Raw genomic sequence first — 25,792 nt, 5'->3', positions numbered from 1 at the left:
AGACATGTCACTCATATGCCCTGCCTCAAGATGAGCAGTCCTTCTTTTATGTGCAAGTTTCTCCTTCCCTCCTAAACCCATTAATACCTCTGGTTATAGCAGGATTTTAATATTCACTTTCTTCTCTCTCTCCCTTGCTCTCCCCCTCTCTCTCTCTCTCTCTCTCTCTCTCCCTCCCTCCCTCCCTCTCTCTCTCTCTCTCTCTCTCCCTCCCCCCCCCCTCTCTCTCTCTCTCTCTCTCCCTCCCCCCCCTCTCTCTCTCTCTCTCTCTCTCTCTCTATATATATATATATATATATATATATATATATACTGCATATATATATATATATATATATATATTATATTTTTTAAATCATTCTTGAAAAATCAAACAAACAGGGGTGTTCTCTAGGACATAGATATGGATATCTGAGCCCATATTGAATGTATTAATGTATCTTAATAGCAATATATATATATATATATATATATATATATATACACACATATACAGTATATATGTGAACATACATTATATATTTATATATATTATATAGTATATATCAATCTATCTATCTAAAAAAATGTATTTGTAAAAATGTAATGAAATGTAACTTAATATCATGAAGCAGACAATGTACTGGAAAATATGTTCCACCTTAGGGCAAGATTACAAGTCGCACTGCAAATCAGTTGCAAAAACACTGCACGTGTTATGGCATTTTTTAATTTTTGGGTTGCGCAACTATTAGAACTTGCAAAATAACTTAATTTGCGCACATGTTAAGCCGCGTAATCTAAACAGCCAAATCACATGCGTGTTCAATGTTCATGTATTCCCCATAGAAGTCAGAGGAGGAGACATAGAAAAACAAACAAACAAAAACCCTAATATGTTGTGCAAAGCCCCTGACATATTCACCTTGAAAAGTGTACATGAAAATGTGAATATTTCATATTGCTATAATGTTTTCATAACGGAATATGTTCTATTTATTTATAAATAAATATTCCTCTGTATATGTGTGATTTTTGGAGTGATATATCTATTTATTGCGAGATATGTATATGAATATATATATATATGTCTAGGTATCTCAAGATCTATATGCGAATATATCTATATGCGAGATATTGTTTAATGTAATGTAAAATTCATTATCTCCATATAGTTAAACATATGTCTATCGATATAAATCCATGTTTCTCTATATATGTATGTATGCCAGTGTAAAATCCCTGCATCGTTTTTTTTTTCTAGCACCTGAGATTTCGTTTTTTTTGAGCCCTTATAACTTTTTGGTGCAATATTTGTTTTAAATATTTTTTTATTAGACAGTGTTAATATGAGTTACTATTGAGTTACTATAATATTACTTTGTAATGTATTTTTGAAGTGTTTTGTTATATTTTTATGTTGCGCAAAACGGTTAACTACAGCTCTTCGAGTGAGGAAAAGATTGTTGCATAAAAGGCGAATGCGCACACGCAATCATGATTTTTCAAAACTTGTAATAGCTGTGCAATGGAAATTGATTGTGAAAAGACCACATTGTGCGCAGAAAACTCATAACGCCTGACTTGTAAACCTGTCCTTAATGTTTTTTTTCGATGACTTGTTATATCAGCTGAAGAGTATTAAATGTATGTGACATCGTTCCATTAGATATATTTTTATATTTGAAATAGCTGGTTTTGCTCATTGAAGCTTCAACCCACTTTTTTAAAGAAAATGCGCATCCAAATAGGCTGATCCTGCAGGAAGATGAGATCTGCTTAACTCTCTATATACACAAAGGCCAATACTTTTCCATATAAGTGGTGGATACAATGATCAAGATCAGATTTTTTAATTAGCCTAGAAGAGCAATGTTCAATATATTTTATTCTCTGCAGCTGGTGTAACAAGTCATTGGGAACATATTAAGAGGAGCAATAACAATACAGTGTCCATTTAAAAAAAAAGAAAAAAATAGGTTAAATAATAAGGTACAAAATTGAAAAATGATACACTCATGAGATAATGTTTTACATTTTTACTTTTAAATAAAGAATAAATATCAACTAAGTGCACTGTAGCTTGTGGTACCAAATATGGCTGTCACAATCAGATATATAAAAAGATTGATTTACCATAATGATCTCCAGCACTTCAGGCTTACTGATATTTCCGTTGCCATCAACATCATACAAGCAAAAGGCCCACTCCAGTTTTTGGTCAGCTTTACCCGATGAAGTCATGTGAAGAGCAATCATGTATTCCTTAAAGTCCAGTGTTCCGTCATTATTGGCATCAAAGCTCCTGAAAACATGATGAGCATATTCTTTGGGGTCAGCATTTGGGAAAAACTTTGCATAAATGTTTTCAAACTGTTGTTTTGAGATCCTTCCACTGGGACATTCTTTTAAAAATGACTGGTACCAAGTACATAGTTCATCTTGGGTGAATTTGGTATTAAGTTTAAGTTCCTCCAAAATCTCCTTAGAAAGGGCTCCACTTTTGCTGTTCCCCATATTGGAAAAACAAAAAAGGTTTTCCCGGTAACTCTTCTATTGTCTAATAATGCAAAACTCCAGAATGTAATGAGACACATACACTGCACACTCCTAATCCAGATAAAGCTTTTTTAGGATTACAAAGATTTAAACGTCACATACTGATATACACTTGGTCGTGTTGAAAGACTTCATCATTATAAATAGTTGTATTAAAAAATGTTTTAATTTAATCAAACTGATAAATAGAATGGATATTATAAAAATGGAAGAAGTGGAAACTGTTTTTTATATAGCAAGACAATATGGGCTTTTTTTAGAGATAGGTCAAACATGTTGGTTTGACTTTCACAGATCTTGCATTTTTTCCCCTTATTGAATTTACACAATAATATCACGGCAATAAAACTGTAAGCTGAATTGAGCAGTATATATATTCACCCTCTATTAAAATAGATATACGTAACAAGATCTGGCTTCTTGACATTCAATACAACATTTATAGGGACAATATTTAATTAAATAAATGATAAGTAACAAGGATTTTTTTTCAACATTTACCAATGAGTCAAGGTTACAACTTGATAGAATTCCTTAAGGGTTACCAATCAGAACTAACCAATCTAGTTCCTGAAACCAATGTGACTGATAACTGATCATAACTGATTTCAGAGGGTTGCTCAATAATAAAGTACATAAAATAATAAATATATGGAGTTATTTAGACATTGGTCTTTATGTCATATATGGTAGTGATATATCTATTTAATACAGTAATTATTGATCTAACCAAATATAATTAAACCCTAGAATACATGTAGTATGCCAGGGTTTTCTATGCAGCAGATGTTCAGCTAATTCTTTAAAATTAAAAATGTTAAACATAAACATGAATACATTTTTTTTAAAATAAAATTACAAAATTATTGGTAAGAAAATAAATGGATTAAAACATTGACAATTGTACATCTGACTGATATAAGGTATCATGAGTTTGTGATATAGAATTTTAAATTAAGATCTTCGCAAAATCTTATTTTACAAAATCGATGTTATATAAATTAGCTAAAATATTTGTTGTTATAACAATGAGATATCTAAAATAATTTATTATATGCAATGACAGTTATGACTTTGATTTTGTGTAAACAGTTTATTACCCATAATGCCTAATTACTGTCCTCATGAGACCTTTCCAGAAGAGGGAATATTTTGTTGTGCATGAGTAGACTGCCCCCTTTAGGTTGCAATTGATTCTACTTGTCTGCTTCATTAGTATGCTCTAAAAATACATCCCTATGCAAGTTAAATCTACTTATATTTAAGTGCATTGGTGGACTTATAAATACTGATAGGCTGCACGCAGAAGAAATATTTTCATTGATATAATACACTGTAGCACATTAAAGGATACCGGACCTAATCTATGCTGTAATAACAAAATAAAAAGGAATTCATTTAAAATAAATCAATATATAAAGGAAAAAGGAGAAAAAAGTAGTCCTATAAAGGACTTACAAGCCTACTACCCTAGTAAACACAGATTAGGAAAAATAAATGTAGAAACCCAGTATATGGCATATATCACACTAGTCAGAGATTATGGGGTAGATTTATCAAGCTCCTTCAGGCTCGCTGGAAACAGAAGTTATGAAGCAGCGGTCTAAAGACCGCTGCTCCATAACTTGTCAACCTGCTCTGAGGTCATGGACAGAAATCAACCCAATCAAATACGATTGTGCTGATTGACACCCCCTGCTAGCGGCCAATTAGCAGCGAATCAGCAGAGGGTGGCATTGCACCAGCAGTTCACAAGAACTGCTGGTGCAATAATAAATGCCGACAGCGTATGCTGTCAGCATTTATCAATGTGCAGCGGACATGATACGCTACATCATATCATGTCCGTTCGTACTATGATAAATATACCCCTATGTGTCAAATACAGTGTTTATTGATACTAAAAATACAACCATAAAAATCTGGAAAACACATTCAAAGATTGTGACTGTAGGCCACCAATATTACCACTCTGGGATCCAGCGGTACATGTTCATTTCATATCAATGCTAAATATAAAGCATCATACCTGGAGTCCCCAAAAGTTCATCTGAAGTTATATCCTTGTAGCGGGCACCTATAGCTCAACCACTCGCATCTTCTGGATCACTCCACAGCAAAAGAAACGTGGGTCAGCTGATCCCCCTTTACAAACCAACTTGATATGGAATGAACATGTAACATTTAACACTGCATCACACAGTGGTTATCCATATAAGCATATGGATATGTTCCATTCACTGTGAGGTTTGAAGCGAGTTGCCTCATCAAGACATTGGGGCCTATCTATCAAGCTCCAAATGGAGCTTGATGCAGGCTCGCCAGAAACAGCAGTTATGAAGCAGCGGTCACAAAGACCGCTGCTCCATAACCTGTCCGCCTGCTCTGAGCAGGCGGACAGACATCGCCGGAATTCAACCCGATCGAGTACGATCGGGTTGATTGACATCCCCCTGCAGGGGGCAGTGTTGCACCAGCAGCTCTTGTGAGCTGCTGGTGCAATGCTCAATACGGAGAGTGTATTGCTCTCCGTATTCAGCGAGCTCTGGCGGACCTGATCTGCACTGTCAGATCAGGTCCGCCAGACCTTGATAAATAGAGGTTAGTTCCTATATTTGCTTCACCTGGGATTTAATTATTTTGGTAATGCCAAGCCCTATATGGATGCAACATAAAGGCCTCTATTTATTAAGGTCTGGTGGAACAGATCAGGTCTGCCAGACCTCGCTGAATACGGAGAGCAATACGCTCTCCGTATTCAGCATTGCACCAGCAGCTCACAAGCCTGCAGGCTTGCCAGAAACACGGGGCATCAAGCTCCATTCAGAGCTTGATAGATAGGCCCCAAAGACTTTTGATTGGATTACAAGGCCGGACCCAAACTAATTTGCAACTAAGTAATCTCAGTTTTTTTTTAGCATGATATTAATTATTTACTTCCTGGGAAGCTTAATACTTATAATTTTATGAACGTCACAATCTTTGTATGTGGTTGCCAAATTTTGATGGTTGTATTTTTAGGACCAATAAACACAGTCTTTGATATTTAATCTATAACTGGTGTGACATATGCCATATACTGGATTTCTAAAATTATTTTTATAATCTATGTTGTCTAGGGTATGGGACTGCTTTCTTCTCATTTTTTACTTTTTATTTATGTTTCCTACCTCAATGCACCATCACCCTGCAATAAAATAGTTAAATTTGATAACTGAAGTAATATGAAAAGTCTCTTACAATTGCATGTTCAATCTGAACCATGAAAGTTTATTTAAATACTATTAATAGACTTGTTACAGTTGTATAACAGTTTTTCATTAGTCTGTTATTATGAAGTTGAGTGTTATCAGTATAATAAATGTTATTTCCCTTGGTATTATTGTTTTGTTTGTAAAAGCCATCACTATTTTTTATGTTAACTATGGCCTTTAAACAGGAGTTTCTAACGTTAAATCTAGCTACATAGGGTTAGATTACAAGAGGGGCTATCGATAGCGCAAGGTGTTATAGCGCACTATCTGGTATTGTATTGTTTAGATGGTGAATATGTTAACCAAAGCAAGCATCTTAATACAGAAATACATGTTGTTAGTGGAAAATATACTTTAATGGATAGCACAGGGATCGCTATTTGCGTGCTTGTTGAGCTTATATTACAAGAGGTGAGTTAAATGCTGCGTTCAAGATCATTCCTAAAGGCCGCTGTACAATTTGGCACTTTTTAAGACCTGAAGTAAACCATTATAATTAATAGAATAGCAAATTACTAGTACTACATGAAGAACCCTATTACTTGTGCACTATTGGCTTAGCATACCCTCTGCTGAGTGCAGCATTGGCTTAGTGCTCTAGCAATATCCTACATTAATTTTACTGCGTGCCCTCATAGAAGTTTATTATGTGAGAGATTTAGTGCATCATGCTATCCAAGAAACAGATATATGAGTGCCCTAGACTATTACTAAACTGAAAAAGAATAACTTGTAACATTGATTTCAGTTGAGAGGTATCAGTGACATGCGGTGAGGTCAAAGGCTGGTGAGACACTGGCTATGATACACCAGAGAAACACATATATCTTAAATTTACAAAAAAAATTACTTAGTAGGTTGCACAATGACAATTAACATTCTTTACAACACAGATACAGGTAACAAACTAATTAGATTCTCGTTATATAGGCAAACAGTTACATTGTTTCTCCACCGCGGTCCTCAAGTACCCCCAACAGGCCAGGTTTTCATTATATCTGAACCAGTGCTCAGGTGAAAAAATCAGATGATGTGTGAGAGGAGATTAGTAGCATGGTGTTAATGATCAGGTGATTATTTCACCTGTTCACTGGTTCAGCGATAATTAAAGCCTGCCCTGTTGGTGGTACTTGCGGACCGCGGTTGATAAACACTGCACTAAAGCACCAGCTTCTCTGCAATGTGTTGATTACCTAGGGAATAAAGCACACACACACTCTGCTCCCTAACACACACACTACATGCACTCACACTAAGCTCACTGACACACACACACTACATGCACACACTCTGCTCACTGACACACACATTACATGTACACACACACTCTGCTCACTGACACACACACTGCATGCACACACACAATCTGCTCACTGACACACACACTACATACACACACAATGCTCACTGACACACACACACACACACACACACTACATGCACACACACACACTGCTCACTGACACACACACTACATGCACACACACGCTCTACTCACTTTCACACACACACTACATGCACACACTCTGCTCACTGACACACACACACACTACATGCACACTCACACTCTGCTCACTGACACACACACTACATACACACACACTGCTCCCTGACACACACACTACATGCACACACACACACACACACACACACACACTCTGCTTACTGACATACACACTACATGCACACACACTATGCTCACTGACACACACACTACATGCACACACACTGCTCACTGACACACACACTGCATGCACACACACTACATGCACACACACACACACACACACTCTGCTTACTGACATACACACTACATGCACACACACTCTGCTCACTTACACACACACTACATGCACACACACACTCTTCTCACTGACACACACACACTACATGCACACACACACTCTGCTCACTGACACACACACACACACACACTACCTGCACACACACAATCTGCTCACTGACACACACACACTACATGCACACACACACACACTCTGCTCACTGACACACACACTACATGCACACACACAATCTGCTCACTGACACACACACTACATACACACACACACTCTGCTCACTGACATACACACACTACATGCACACACACACTCTGCTCACTGACACACACACACTACCTGCACACACACAATCTGCTCACTGACACACACACACACACTCTGCTCACTGACATACACACTACATGCACACACACTCTGCTCACTGACACACACACTACATGCACACACACAATCTGCTCACTGACACACACACTACATACACACACACTCTGCTCACTGACATACACACTACATGCATAAAACACTCTGCTCACTGACACACACACACACACACTACATGTACACACACACTCTGCTCACTGATATACACACTACATGCACACACTCTGCTCACTGACACACACACACTACATGCACACACACAATCTGCTCACTGACACACACACACACACACTACATACACACACACACACTCTGCTCACTGACATACACACTACATGCACAAAATACTCTGCTCACTGACACACACACACTACATGCACACACACACACTCTGCTCACTGACACATACACTACATGCACACACACTCTTCTCACTGACACACACACTACATGCACACACACACTCTTCTCACTGACACACACACTGCATGCACACACACCCTGCTCACTGACACACACACACTACATGCAAATACACAATCTGCTCACTGACACACACACACTACATGCACACACACACTCTGCTCACTGGCATACACACTACATGCACACACACTCTGCTCACTGACACACACACACACTACATGCACACACACACTCTGCTCACTGACATACACACTACATGCACACACACACTCTGCTCACTGACACACACACTACATGCACACACACACTCTGCTCACTGACACACACACACTACATGCACACACGCACTCTACTCACTGACGAACACACTACATGCACACACACACACTCTGCTCACTGACACACACACTACATGCACACACACACTCTGCTCACTGACACACACACTACATGCGCACACACACTGCTCACTGACACACACACTAAATGCACACACACACTCTGCTCACTGACACACTCAGTACATGCACACACACACTCTGCTCACTGACACACACACTACATGCACACACACACTGCTCACTGACACACACTACATGCACACACACACTGCTCACTGACACACACACTACATGCATACAGACACTCTGCTCACTGACACACACTACATGCACACACCCACTCTGCTCACTAAAACACACACACTACATGCACACACACACTATGCTCACTGACACATACACACTACATGCACATGCACACACACACTCTACTCACTTACACACACACACTACATGCACACACACACTCTACTCACTTACACACACACACTACATGCACACACACACTCTGCTCACTGACATACACACTACATGCACACACACACTCTGCTCACTGACACACACACTACATGCACACACACACTCTGCTCACTGACACACACACTACATGCGCACACACACTGCTCACTGACACACACACTACATGCACACACACACTCTGCTCACTGACACACACACTACATGCACACACACACACACTGCTCACTGACACACACTACATGCACACACACACTGCTCACTGACACACACACTACATGCATACAGACACTCTGCTCACTGACACACACTACATGCACACACCCACTCTGCTCACTAAAACACACACACTACATGCACACACACACTATGCTCACTGACACATACACAGTACATGCACACACACACACTGCTCACTGACACACACACTACATGCACACACACACTCTACTCACTTACACACACACACTACATGCACACACACACTCTGCTCACTGACATACACACTACATGCACACACACACTCTGCTCACTGACACACACACTACATGCACACACACGCACTCTGCTCACTGACACACACACACTACATGCACACACGCACTCTACTCACTGACGAACACACTACATGCACACACACACTCTGCTCACTGACACACACACTACATGCACACACACACTCTGCTCACTGACACACATACTACATGCGCACACACACTGCTCACTGACACACACACTAAATGCACACACACACTCTGCTCACTGACACACACACTACATGCACACACACACTCTGCTCACTGACACACACACTACATGCACACACACACACACTGCTCACTGACACACACTACATGCACACACACACACTGCTCACTGACACACACACTACATGCATACAGACACTCTGCTCACTGACACACACTACATGCACACACCCACTCTGCTCACTAAAACACACACACTACATGCACACACACACTATGCTCACTGACACATACACACTACATGCACACACACACACACTGCTCACTGACACACACACTACATGCACACACACACTCTACTCACTTACACACACACACTACATGCACACACACACTCTACTCACTGACTCACACACACACAATACATGCACACACACACACACTCTGCTCACTGACACACACATACACACTACATGCACACACACACTCTGCTCACTGACACACACACACACACACTACATGCACACACACACTCTGCTCACTGACACACACACTACATGCGCACACACACACTCTGCTCACTGACACACACACTACATGCACACACAATCTGCTCACTGACACACACACACTAAATGCACACACACACACTCTGCTCACTGACATACACACTACATGCACACACACTCTGCTCACTGACACACACACTACATGCACACACACAATCTGCTCACTGACACACACACTACATACACTCTGCTCACTGACATACACACTACATGCATAAAACAATCTGCTCACTGACACACACACACTACATGCACACACACACTCTTCTCACTGATATACACACTACATGCACACACACGCTGCTCACTGACACACACACTACATGCACACACACACACAATCTGCTCACTGACACACACACTACATGCACACACACACACTCTGCTCACTGACATACACACTACATGCACACACACTCTGCTCACTGACACACACACTACATGCACACACACAATCTGCTCACTGACACACACACTACATACACTCTGCTCACTGACATACACACTACATGCATAAAACACTCTGCTCACTGACACACACACACTACATGCACACACGCACTCTGCTCACTGATATACACACTACATGCACACACACTCTGCTCACTGACACACACACACTACATGCACACACACAATCTGCTCACTGACACACACACACACTACATACACACACACACACTGCTCACTGACATACACACTACATGCACTAAATACTCTGCTCACTGAAATACACACACACTTCATGCACACACACACTCTGCTCACTGACACATACACTACATGCACACACACACTCTTCTCACTGACACACTACATGCACACACGCACTCTGCTCACTGACACACACACACTACATGCAAACACACAATCTGCTCACTGACACACACACACTACATGCACACACACACTCTGCTCACTGGCATACACACTACATGCACACACACACTCTGCTCACTGACACACACACACTACATGCACACATGCACTCTACTCACTGACGAACACACTACATGCACACACACACTCTGCTCACTGACACACTACATGCACACACGCACTCTGCTCACTGACACACACACACTACATGCAAACACACAATCTGCTCACTGACACACACACACTACATGCACACACGCACTCTGCTCACTGACACACACACTACATGCACACACACACTCTGCTCACTGACACACACACACTACATGCACACATGCACTCTACTCACTGACGAACACACTACATGCACACACACACTCTGCTCACTAAAACACACACACTACATGCACACACACACTGCTCACTGACACACACTACATGCACACACACACTGCTCACTGACAAACACAATAAATGCACACATACACTCTGCTCACTGACACACACACTACATGCACACACACACTGCTCACTGACACACACTACATGCACACACACACTGCTCACTGACACACACACTACATGCACACAGACACTCTGCTCACTGACACACACTACATGCACACACACACTCTGCTCACTAAAACACACACACTACATGCACACACACACTATGCTCACTGACACATACACACTACATGCACACACACACACTGCTCACTGACATACACACTACATGCACACACACACTCTACTCACTTACACACACTACATGCACACACACACTCTGCTCACTGACACACACACACACACACACACTACATGCACACACACAATCTGCTCACTGACACACACACACTACATGCACACACACACACTCTGCTCACTGACACACACACTACATGCACACACACAATCTGCTCACTGACACACACACTACATACACACACACACTCTGCTCACTGACATACACACACTACATGCACACACACACTCTGCTCACTGACACACACACACTACCTGCACACACACAATCTGCTCACTGACACACACACACACACACTCTGCTCACTGACATACACACTACATGCACACACACTCTGCTCACTGACACACACACTACATGCACACACACAATCTGCTCACTGACACACACACTACATGCACACATACACTCTGCTCACTGACACACACACTACATGCACACACACACTGCTCACTGACACACACTACATGCACACACACTGCTCACTGACACACACACTACATGCACACAGACACTCTGCTCACTGACACACACTACATGCACACACACACTCTGCTCACTAAAACACACACACTACATGCACACACACACTCTGCTCACTGACATACACACTACATGCACACACACACTGCTCACTAACACACACTACATGCACACACACACTGCTCACTGACACACACAATAAATGCACACATACACTCTGCTCACTGACACACACACTACATGCACACACACACTGCTCACTGACACACACTACATGCACACACACACTGCTCACTGACACACACACTACATGCACACAGACACTCTGCTCACTGACACACACTACATGCACACACACACTCTGCTCACTAAAACACACACACTACATGCACACACACACTATGCTCACTGACACATACACACTACATGCACACACACACACTGCTCACTGACATACACACTACATGCACACACACACTCTACTCACTTACACACACTACATGCACACACACACTCTGCTCACTGACACACACACACACACACTACATGCACACACACACTCTGCTCACTGACACACACACACACTACATGCACACACACACTCTGCTCACTGGCACACACACTACATGGACACACACTGCTCACTGACACACTGTTCCCAATACAGAAAAAATATTTTATAATATTGCTGAAAGCAGGCGATGCAGGCTGTGCTCTCCCAACTCAGAGTCAGTTGTTAACTAACAGTCATCAATCTCGCTGTGCTTCGACTTTTTTTTCAGCTTTCTTGGTACCCTGTCACTAAACACCGACACTATACTATACAGTTTACCCCCTATACCGCCGCTTCCGGACCCCGCCGCAACTCTAATAAAGTGTTTTACCACTACACCGCCGCTCCCGGACCCCGCCGCAACTCTAATAAAGTGTTTAACCCCTAAATCACCGCTCCTGGAGCCCACCGCAACTATAATAAAGTGTTTAACCCCTAAACCGCCACTCCCGGAGCCCACCGCAACTCTAATAAAGTGTTTAACCCCTAAACCGCCGCTCCTGGAGCCCACCGCAACTCTAATAAATGTATTAACCCCTAAACCGCCGCTCCCAGAGCCCACCGCAATTCTAATAAAGTGTTTGACCCTTAAACCGCCGCCACCTACATTATATTTATTAACCCCTAATCTGCCCCCCTACACTGCCGCCACCTACCTACATTTATTAACCCCTAATCTGCCGCCCCAAATGTCGCCGACACTATATTAAATTTATTAAACCCTAAACCTAAGTCTAACCCTAACCCTAACACCCCCTAAATTAAATATAATTAAAATACATCTAAATAAATATTCCTAGCATTAAATAAATGATTCCTATTTAAAACGAAATACTTACCTGTAAAATAAACCCTAAGCTAGCTACAATATAACTTATAGTTACATTGTAGCTATCTTAGGGTTTATTAATTTTTTTACAGGCAGGTTTGTATTTATTTTAATTAGGTACAATAGTTATTAAATAGTTATTAACTATTTAATAACTACTTAGTTAAAATAAATACAAATATACCTGTAAAATAAAACCTAACCTAAGTTACAATTACACCTAACACTACACTATAATTAAATAAATTCCCTAAACTAAATACAATTAAAAACAATTATCTAAAGTACAAAAAAAACACTAAATTACAGAAAATAATAACATAATTACAAGTTTTTTAAACTAATTACACCTAATCTAATCCCCCTATTAAAATAAAAAAGCCCCCCAAAATAATAAAAAGACCTACCCTATACTAAATTACGAATAGCCCTTAAAAGGGCCTTTTGTGGGGCATTGCCCCAAAATAGTCAGCTCTTTTACCTATAAAAAAATTACAATACCCCCCAACATTAAAACCCACCACCCACACACCCTAATCTAAAACCCACCCAATCCCCCCTTAAAAAAACCTAACACTAACCCCTTGAAGATCACCCTACCTTGAGAAGTCTTCACCCAGCCAGGCAGAAGAAGTCCTCCATGAAGCCGGCAGAAGAGGTCCTCCAGACGGGCAGAAGTCTTAATCCAGGCAGCATCTTCTATCTTCATTCATCTGGCGTGGAGCGGGTCCATCTTCAAGACATCCGACTCGGAGCATCCTCTTCTAACGAAATCTGACGACTGAATGAATGTTCCTTTAAATGACGTCATCCAAGATGGCGTCCCTTGAATTCCGATTGGTTGATGGAATTCTATCAGCCAATCGGAATTAAGGTAGGAAAAATCCTATTGGCTGATGCAATCAGCCAATAGGATTGAGGTTCAATCCTATTGGCTGATCCAATCAGCTAATAGGATTGAGCTTGCATTCTACTGGCTGAGTGGAACAGCCAATAGAATGCAAGCTCTATTGGAATTCAAGGGACGCCATCTTGGATGACGTCATTTAAAGGAACATTCATTCAGTCTTCGGATGTCGTTAGAAGAGGATGCTCCGTGTCGGATGTCTTGAAGATAGACCCGCTACGCGCCGGATGGATGAAGATAGAAGATGCCACCTGGATGACCTCTTCTGCCCGGCTTGGATGAAGACTTCTGCCCGTCTGGAGGACCACTTCTGCTGGCTTCGTGGAGGACTTCGGCCTGGTTGGGTGAAGACTTCTCAAGGTAGGGGGATCTTCAAGGGGTTAGTGTTAGGTTTTTTAAGGGGGGATTGGGTGGGTTTTAATGTGGGGGGGAATTGTACTTTTTTTACAGGTAAAAGAGCTGATTACTTTGGGACAATGCCCCGCAAAAGGCCCTTTTAAGGGCTATTCGTAATTTAGTATTGAGTAGGGCTTTTTATTATTTTGGGGGGCTTTTCTATTTTATTAGGGGGATTAGATTAGGTGTAATTAGTTTAAAAAACTTGTAATTATTTTATTATTTTCTGTAATTTAGTGGGGGGGTTTTTGTACTTTAGATAATTGTTTTTAATTGTATTTAGTTTAGGGAATTCATTTAATTGTAGTGTAGTGTTAGGTGTAATTGTAACTTAGGTTAGGTTTTATTTTACAGGTATATTTGTATTTATTTTAACTAGGAAGTTATTAAATAGTTAATAACTATTTAATAACTATTGTACCTAGTTAAAATAAATACAAAGTTGCCTGTAAAATAAAAATAAATACTAAGCTAGCTACAATGTAACTATTAGTTATATTGTACCTATCTTAGGGTTTATTTTATAGGTAAGTATTTAGTTTTAAATAGGAATCATGTAGTTAATGCTAGGAATATTTATTTAGATATATTTAAATTATATTTAAGTTAGGGGGTTTTAGGGTTAGGGTTAGACTTAGGTTTAGGGGTTAATAAATTTAATATAGTGGCGGCGGTGTAGGGGGGGGCAGATTAGGATTTAATAAACATAATGTAGTTGGCAGCGGTGTAGGGGGTGGAAGATTAGGGGTTAATAAGTATAATGTAGGTGGCAGTAGGCTCCAGGAGCGGCGGTTTAGGGGTTAATACGTTTATTTAGTTGCGGCGGGGTCCGGGAGCAGCGGGATAGGGGTTAATAACTTTTATTTAGTTGCAGCAGTGTCGAGGCAGCAGATTAGGGGTTAATACGTATAATGTAGGTGGCCGCGGTGTCGGGGCAGTAGATTAGGGGTAATAAGTATAATGTAGGTGGCAGTGTAGGGGCGGCAGATTAGGGGTGTTTAGACTCGGGGTACATGTTAGGGTGTTAGCTGTACATGTTCCCATAGGAATCAATGGGATATCGGGCAGCAGCGAACATAAGCTTTTGCTGCTTTCCAACTCCCATTGATTCCTATGGCATCTGTCACCTCCAGGGTGGCGGATTGAAAACCAGGTACGCTGGTCCGGAAAAGTGCCAAGCATACCTGCTAGTTATTTGATAACTAGCAAAAGTAGTTAGATTCTGCCGAACTTGCGTTCGGAACATCTATAGTGACGTAAGCATCGACCTGTGTCAGACTGAGTCCGGCGGATCGTATGTTACGTCACTAAATTCTACTTTTACTGGTCTGTAGGGTTTGATAACTAAGGTGAATCAGGCTCGCCACAAATATGCTGCGGAATTCCAGCGTATTTGCGGTTGACGGCTTGATAAATGCATGCCATAGAGAAGTATTTTGCAGAAGAAAACAGTGTTTTATAGAAGTGGCTGAGAGATGACAGTTACCTCCCTGAGATCCACCACCACCACTGATGGTCACCTGAATATATGCAGAGTACACTTATAAACACATTGAGGCCTATTTATCAAGCTCCGTATGGAGGTTGAGGGCCCGTGTTTCTGGCGAGTCTTCAGACTCGCCAGAAACACAAGTTATGGAGCAGCGGTCTAAAGACCGATGCTCCATAACGCTGTCCGCCTGCTCTGATGATGCGGACAGACATCGCCACAATACAACCCGATCGAGTACGATCGGGTTGATTGACACCTCCCTGCTTGCGGCCCATTGGCCGCGAGTCTGCAGGGGGCAGTGTTGCGCCAGCAGCTCTTGCGTATTGCTCTCAGCATTCAGCGATGTCTGTCGGACCTGATCCGCACTGTCGGATCAGGTCCGACAGACATATGATAATTCGGCCTCATTGCCTTATCACACGTACTGCAGGGAATTTTTTGGGGGCTAAATAATAAGCTATTTGTATTTAAGAATGCACTAGATGAATGCTTCTTTCTTTTGATATATAGTTTTTAGGGAGTTATGTGCAGAAAGCATACATCAAGAGGGCAGTCAGGTAATAGTAAGCAACCGAGGCAAACTTGACATCAAACATGTTTTTACACATGAAAGTAGGATGCTAACATATAAATAAAAACAGGTATGTTAAATCTTTGTTTGTTTTTAAATGATGTGATACATATGGCTAGTTGTTTTTTGTTAGGGTTGTCTGGGTAATTTAAAGGAATAGGAAAGTCAAAATTAAACATGAATGTTTTGAATAACACATGCAATTTTAAGACATTTTTAAATTAACTTTGTACTCTTGGTATCCTTTGTTGAAAAATAATATACATATCCTACACTACTGGAGCTAACTGGTGATTTGTTGCAACACACATTTGTCTCTTGTCATCGGCTCATCAGACTTTTCAGCTATGTCCCAGCAGTGCTTTGTCTGAATTTGACTTTTAAAAGGTTAATAATACATACCAGTGATACAACACACTGCATAACAATTTGTTGCCCCAACAGTAGAGTTTTAATATTGTTGTATGACTATAAACATGCAATATTTTTTTCACAAGTTCATATAATGCAGAACTCAGAGCTTGGACCTGTACTGTACTGCAACCTGATTAATTATTTTTTACCGGCGTAAGAGGGATCAATGTTATGCACTCAGCAACCTGCTCCCAATATAGGGTGACTAAACACAAGCCAATAAATGGTTGAATGGTTGACTTTGGGCCTGATACTCCTTCTCTGTCACAGAGTCTCAACCACTTAAGGTGCAATAGACCTATTTCTGCTGAGGGGAGCTAAATAACAACCAGAGCAAGCCACACAGAAATGTAAGCGCCATGTGTTCTACACAATGTGGGGTGATCACACAGCAGGACTGCTGACAGGCTTGTATTTATTTTAATGTAGGAAGTGTTACTGCACATTACTAGAGGATCTCACTATCCCCCTAACCAGACAGTGCTCCAGCTCCTCCTACAAGCAGCAGCAGTGTTTACTGAAGCGTTTCTGTTATCAGTCCAGGGGGAACTTAGTTCCACCTGCAAAAATATTGCAGGAACTCCGTTCCAATGCTTTCCCGCTGGACTTGACCCCTGATCGCATGCTAACCCGACAGGAGTTATTCTTATTTCAGGAGTTATTCTTATTTCACATTCCAATGTTTTTCACTTACAGAAACATTTCCGTTTTATTATTATTATTATATATATAATACATATCTATACCTATAGCTATCGGAATAGTTATATAGAAATATGTATTTATTATAAAAATTACATTATCCTGTATTTGAAGAACATTAGAATGTTACATATGTATAGTAAGTAAATAGTAAAACACATAAATATATAATTACACACACACACACACACACACACACACATATATATATATATATATATATATATATATACTGTATATACATACACATAATTAGGCATGTATATGTATGTATATATACAATCTATCCCTTTGCAGTCAAACATCTTGTCATATTCCATATAACTTTTTACCCTTATAACTATTTATTTTTTTAATTTCTATTAATCATTTTTTATCAGTATTTATATGAGTGTAACTGTAATTTTAAATGCATTATGTAGTGTTTACTGCAATTTTTTTTTAATGCATTACCATTTAAGCGAGGGTTTCTCGCGCTAACCCAACAAGCGTATAATGCCATTGTGATCTTGCGATCGCATTTACTTTCAACTTAAGTGCACTATTTCTGTCACGCGCAAAACCCCAATATCGCTTGTGCACAACAGTTAGTGCGCCACTTGTAATCTAGCCCTATATAATTTATGTTGGTTTCTCATTCAGAAATTCGCATCTAAACACTTAAAACCAGCTCAACACAGGGGTGTCTCATAGCTTTGACAGTAACATTGTAGCAAAAACCTATTTTCATTCACACTATGAAAATTGTGGATTTTCCAATTCTTGTTAAAACTGGAAGACCAGACTCCAAAACTTGTCTAAGACTGCTATATGCCTCACAACCATTATTTGCTCATGTTAGTGACATAAATAAAAATAATAATAATAGTATTAATAATACCGTAATTGATATCTGCCCTAACTGCCCTGAGAAGAAGAGATAAAATATGGGGAACCTAATATACGTTGTATCAATCATTACTTCATTGAGACTAAAATTTTACACTTTAGTTCAAAGTCATCAGATAAACTCAGCCAACACATATTAATACTTCAGGAAGTATTATGTATAGCTAAAAAACTAAATTCTACCTGTGGCCACATTAGTCATATATTAGAAATTGCCAGAAATCGTACCATTTTGCTACTATATCCATTTCATTAGTCAATGCATTTATAATAAATAAATAAAAGCTTTGTCATTATCTCAATGCAGGATAAAGGTTTTCGTTTCATTTATCCTTCCTTGGACTTAGCATCGAGATAATTAAAGATTATGAAAGCAGACGTGTCAGATAAGTGCATTAGATTGCTGTTCAGGCAAGAATGGCTGCAGATGGCAATTAAGGGACATTGAGATGAGTAATTACATTTGATAAAAAGTTGATTACGGGTGTCGTGAAGTGTCAGCATTTTTTTTTCTGTCTACTCAACTAGGGCCAGACTGAGACCAATAATAGGCCTGGGTATTTTATGAATAAGCAATCCTCTCCCACCCAGATCCAGCTCAAGATATTGTAATAATGCCCCCCCCCGTAGTAACATTACTGATTAGCATATTACCCTTCTAGAATGGCCACTGACTTTACTAAGCCTGCCTACCTGCATGGAACCAATGCTTATAAGTTATGGACAATTGCACAATAAATGAGAAGGAGATTAGGGGACAGATGCACTTGTCTCACCTTGAATGTCGCTCCTGACCAGTTTTGTGTCTTTGTGCCATGATGAGGTTATGCTGCTTGGAGCCTGCCTGGGTCCTTTGGACCTACTTGGTCCCATGGTTGAGCCAACCCCGCTCCCACCCCCTTTTCTTATTCAAGATCTAAAACTGACAAGTATAATTGTACTAGTCTGACTTACAAAAACATTTAAAGTTGGCAACACCCTTTAGTCAATATAGTTTTGTAAATTGGTTGTATTTAAATAAAAAAAAATATAAAATATGATAAAAAATGGAAGCTTCTGAAGTTCACATTTAAAGGGACATTATACTCATATGCTAAATCACATGAAACTGATGCAGTATAACTGTAAAAAGCTGACAGGAAAATAAAAAAAGAAGAAGCAGAAATGAACAGCAGCCAATCAGCATCAACAGTGCTGAGGTCATGAACTCTTTTACTGTGATCTCATGAGATTTGACTTAACTCTCATAAGATATCATAGTAAACTTCCATAAACTGAAAAGGGAAATACGAAGAGTGTGGACTAAAACTCACTCCCTTAGCTGTCCCGGGACAGACATACTGATTTGCTGCTTAGAAGTAATTTACAATAGGATGTGGCTACTGAGGAACTTTTGAGGTAAAATATCTTTCTTTTTTACATAGAGATGTTCAGGTGATATTTTCTAGTCAGCTTTTTACAGCTATTCTGCATCACTTTCATGTGTTTCAACATTTAGGTATCATGGCACTTTAAACCAAGAAAAAAAAACACTTATTGTTCATTAGCCTGGGGGGTCACCATTTTTTTTAAAATAACAGGCACCTTAAAAGCACTGACCTGGCTCAAAGACATACCAAGGCAATGAAAATCATGCACAATTAATAATACTGGCAACTGGGTGGGGTTTACAACTGGCCCAGGCCCTCAATCTCCTTTCCCTCTTTCTATGTCATTCAAATCACTCAGACTTTACATGCAAAAGCACTGGGCTAGATTAATGGAAATGTGTTATACTGCCATGAGGACTCATTGTTCAAAGTGTACTGAACGTCCATCCAACTAATTTTTCCAACAAATCGCCAGTGGGCGTTTCTGCAGTTAAGACATACAGTTGCATGAGGTGCATGATACACAATGTCTCAAACCGCTAGCAACACAGTAAAGCAGTATTTACAACCTCAACACTTCTGATACACATTTAAAAAACAGGTTTTGTAAATGCATTTTATTGTTAAATATGTGCATGTCTTTTTTGTGAAAGGGACAGTCTAGTCAAAATTAATCTTTCTTGATTCAGATAGGGTATTTCATTCCAATTTACTTTTATTATCAAATTTGCTTTGTTTTCTTGGTATTCTTAGTTGAAAGCTAAACCTAGGTAGGCTCATAAGCTAATTTTAAGTCCTTCAGGGCCACCTCTTATCTGAGTGCATTCAACAGTTTTTCACAACTAGAGGACGTTAGTTCATGTGTGCCATATATATAACATTGTGCTCACGCCCGTGGAGTTACTTATGAGAGGGCACTGATTGGTTAAAATGCAAGTATGTCAAAAGAACTGAAATAAGGTCTGCACTGCAGTCTGCAGAGGCTTAGATACAAGGTAATCATAGAGGATTAAGTATATTAATATAACAGTGTTGTTTATACAAACTGGTGAATGGGTAATAAAGTAATTATCTATCTTTTTAAACAATAAAAATTCTGGAGTAGCCTGTCCCTTTAAGATAAAGGGGGATATTTATCAAGGCGTCAACTGAAAATACGCTGGCATTTCAAATGTTGAAATTTGTGACGTAACATACAATCCTGCAATCTCAATCTAACGCACATTGATGCGAATTGAAAACCTGTGAAATTCAAGCAGATTTGTGTTCATAACGCCCTCCTATTCGACACTATTTGAAGCTCTCACAAAGTTATCATAATTTCTACAGTTATGCTCACATCTTTTCCGACTTAGCGTACCTGGTTTTCAATCCGCCACCCTTCAAGTCGCGGATGCCATAGAACTCAATGGGAGTCTGAAAACACAGAAAGCTTATGTTCGATTCTGCATGAGAATAAAGAATATTACATAATAAAAGTAAATTAGAAACTTTATTAAAATTGTATACCCTTTCTAAATCAAACAATATTATTGCTACATATTTGGTGCACTAGTAGATATACTGATAAAAATGAAAAATACATTGCAACTGATGGATTATGCTACAACTTTGTCTCTCATTATAAATGAAGGGGACAATATTATTTCTACAAGTTTTGCCCCAAACTTGTCACACTAATAGATATAGAGATAAAAATGAAATAAATACACAACATAATATAGCTAACTTCCTTTCTATTTTTTGGAAAAATCTATGTGCACCATGTTTATGCCATGTCATACAAGTCCTACTCTCCACTTTGCGCCATATTTTACGCAACATTTTTCGCACCAATTATGATGCAAACTCCTAAATAACCCACAGACTAGTGAATTTTTCCACCACTGTTGATTGGAATATGCATAATCACATATCCCACCTAACTTCAAACTGTCATGATTCAGATACAGCTGAAATTAAAAACACCTCTTTGCTGTCTTGCTATTTTCAGTATATTTCTTCCTTCTCTTGAATTTATTTTTCAGTAAGAAATGTCATCTTATATGCCAGGCCATTTTATAACACCTGTGAAGGGGTATTTTTTAAAAATAGATTGCAATCAGGAGGGGTTAGACAGGTGCAGAGAGAAACATGGCCCAGCTCTTAAAGGGACAGGAAACCCCAAAATATTCTTTCATGATTTGGATAGAACATACAATTTTAAACAACTTTCAAATTTACTTCTATTATCTAATTTGCTTCATTTTCTTGTTATACTTTGCTGAAGGAACAGCATTGCACTACTGGCAGCTAGCTGAACACATCTATTTAGCCAATCACAAGAGACAAATGTGTGCAGGCACTAATTAGCAGCTAGCTCCCACTAGTGCAACTTAAATGTTTACTTTCCTACCCCTTTAAAATATCCATAGATTGCAAATAAATACATATGATACTCTGATTACATGTTATATTCGCAATTATTCCGGCTCAGAATAATAATACATTTACACTATATACATATAGTGGTATAAATAAACACAGAGATATGACAGACAACATTGTTTAGAACAAAAAAAGGAACTTCGGGACATGTAAATATGTTTGCAAGATTTCTGATATAACAAACACACACACACACACATATATATATATATATATATATACTGTATATATATATATATGTGTGTTTTATATATATGTGTGTGTGTATATACAGCGCTACGGATTTTGGCGGCGCTTTACAAATAAATTATAATAATAATATACATACTAAAATATGTATGTCCAATCTTAAAAAGAATTCTAATAATTCACTCTCCACTTTGCACCAAATATGTCGCTACTTGCTATATTTGCAATTAGTTCTGCTCAGAAAAAGAATACATTTACACTATATACAATAATGTGCTAAAGAGAAATGTGCTTGTTCATGGACAGTAATGAAATGGTATAAATAAAGTTGGGAAAATCCCGAAAAGCTGCGACATCGATGACTGTTAGTTAACACCAGTCCGGTGCTCTTCGCACCATACTTGACGCACATGTTTTTGACGGCTTTTTTGATAAATAAGGAGATAGTATTCAGATCCGTGGCCATGATGTTTGGCGATGTTTGGCAAGAGTATTGACACCCGCGAATGCAACATAGTTGACGCTTTGATAAATAGTCTTTGACTTTGACCATTGCAAGGTGTTCTGTGCATGGTTGGATATTACAAAAAAAATAGATTGTGGATATAGTTTGAACCCAAAACGGAAGGGTACTTGCAGTCGACGTGTTACTACACCAAGAGCTGAAATTCGAGTTAGAGATATCTGCACTCAAAATAGGAAACCGCCTGTCAGAGTCTTGACTAAGCACATTCAGGATGCAGCATCAAGGTATCCGAGAGAACTGTTCAGAGACAATTAGCTGAAGAGGGCCTGTTAGCCAGAAACCCTGCTTGGAAACCATCCCCTATATCCATTTTTTTTCTTAACATTCTTCACAGAACTAAGTAATACACCTGCATGTTTTTTGCCTTCAACAGGCCGACAATGTGTCCGACTTTCTTTAACGACAAGTCACTTGTCAATTTACCCATCTGCAAAAACATATACATTTGTTAATTTACCAAATATTTTAGCAGTATTACATAATGTATGCATAAATAAGTATTGTAAGTATTGCAGATGTTGCAAATATAACGTAAAAATTTTTTATTACAAAACTAAAAAAATCAATCAACACTATTAAAGGGCCAGTAAACCTAGCAAATAATGTTTTATAATTCTGCACATAGTGCAGAATTATATAATATACGCTTAGCGCCAGGTTTCTAAAGCAAATTGTTAGATAAATATTTAGCAAAGAAAACAGACCGCCGCTCCTGGCTCTACTGAGTGGGTCTGTTTTCTTCTGCTAAGCGCATTGCGGGCTTGCTGTCAAGTCAAAGAGTGTATGATCACGCTATTAAAATCACGTTTAATAGCGCGATCGGGCTGACTGTGATTAGACAGCGTGCCCAGATGCGCTTAGCAGAAGAAAACAGACCCGCTCAGTAGAGTCAGGAGCGGCGATCTGTTTTCTTTGCTAAATATCTATCTAACAATTTGCTTTAGAAACCTGGCGCTAAGCTAATGTTATATAATTCTGCACTACGTGCAGAATTATAAAACATTATTTACTATGTTTACTGGACCTTTAAGATTAAGTTGTGGCAATATTATTTTCAAAATGGATTTTGTTAGATTTATGTAAACTTTTGGTTGTTTGGTACATATGTCAATAACCACATTTACAAACAAGGTTTTCTTTATTATGTTCCTGTCTTACCTTAGTCGCAATTTAGAAAGAAAATAAACTGTTTTATATGAAATTCTGATGACCTGCTGATAAGCATTAGCAAGAACACATTTTGTAAGAATTTAAGTGTTGTTTAAAACAACAAAATGTTCAATAAAATTGTTCCACTGTAATCAACAGAAATTATGGAAAATGGAAATTATACTGATTGTAATCAATTTTATTTGTGCTCAATTGAAATACTGATTGGAGCATAAAATTGGCAATTATTTTACAGTAGTCAAAGTTTTGAAGTTTTCTTGGTTTTAGAGTCAAGCTGTTATTCTTGTTTTTAGTGGAGATAGTCTGTGTTTCAAAAGCTCTTCAAATCAGTAAATGACTTGTTCATTTAAATTGGCACCTTCACCCTAAAACAGGTTCATTTTAAAATAATTAAAAGCTATTGTATTAGATAGTAGATGAGGTTGAAAAAAGACAGACGTCCATCCAGTTCAACCAATACAAATCTTTATATACAGTACTAACAGAAAATGTACAGTTGAACTTAAATTAATCCCATTGAAAAAGGTAACCCTGTTAACACAAGCAATCATATTCCTGAATTCTGTTTCTAGACAGAAATGTATCTATACCATTTTTAAATGTATGTAAGGTATTGGCATGTACTACCTACTTAGGTAATGAGTTCCACAATTTGATTATAGTAACATAGTGATGAGTTATTGGTATTTATAAACGTAATATTTCCTGATAAATATACCATTTCAGTCCTATTTA

General features: G+C 39.0%; 1 protein-coding gene across 1 annotated transcript in view; it reads right to left on the bottom strand.

The window, feature by feature from the left end:
* The window catches only part of RCVRN (recoverin), a 30,868-nt gene extending 28,372 nt beyond the window's left edge, over positions 1-2,496 (bottom strand). The window contains exon 1 of the mRNA XM_053696586.1: positions 2,116-2,496. Within this exon, the coding sequence (XP_053552561.1) occupies positions 2,116-2,496 (381 nt within the window). The remainder of the gene's footprint in view (positions 1-2,115) is intronic.
* Positions 2,497-25,792: the final 23,296 nt, after the last annotated feature.

The sequence above is a fragment of the Bombina bombina genome, chromosome 1, assembly GCF_027579735.1.
Source record: "Bombina bombina isolate aBomBom1 chromosome 1, aBomBom1.pri, whole genome shotgun sequence".
In the NCBI taxonomy this organism is placed as follows: Eukaryota; Metazoa; Chordata; class Amphibia; order Anura; family Bombinatoridae; genus Bombina; species Bombina bombina.
The sequence above is the reverse complement of the archived record's forward strand: the minus strand, read 5'-3'. Positions and strand labels throughout refer to the sequence as shown.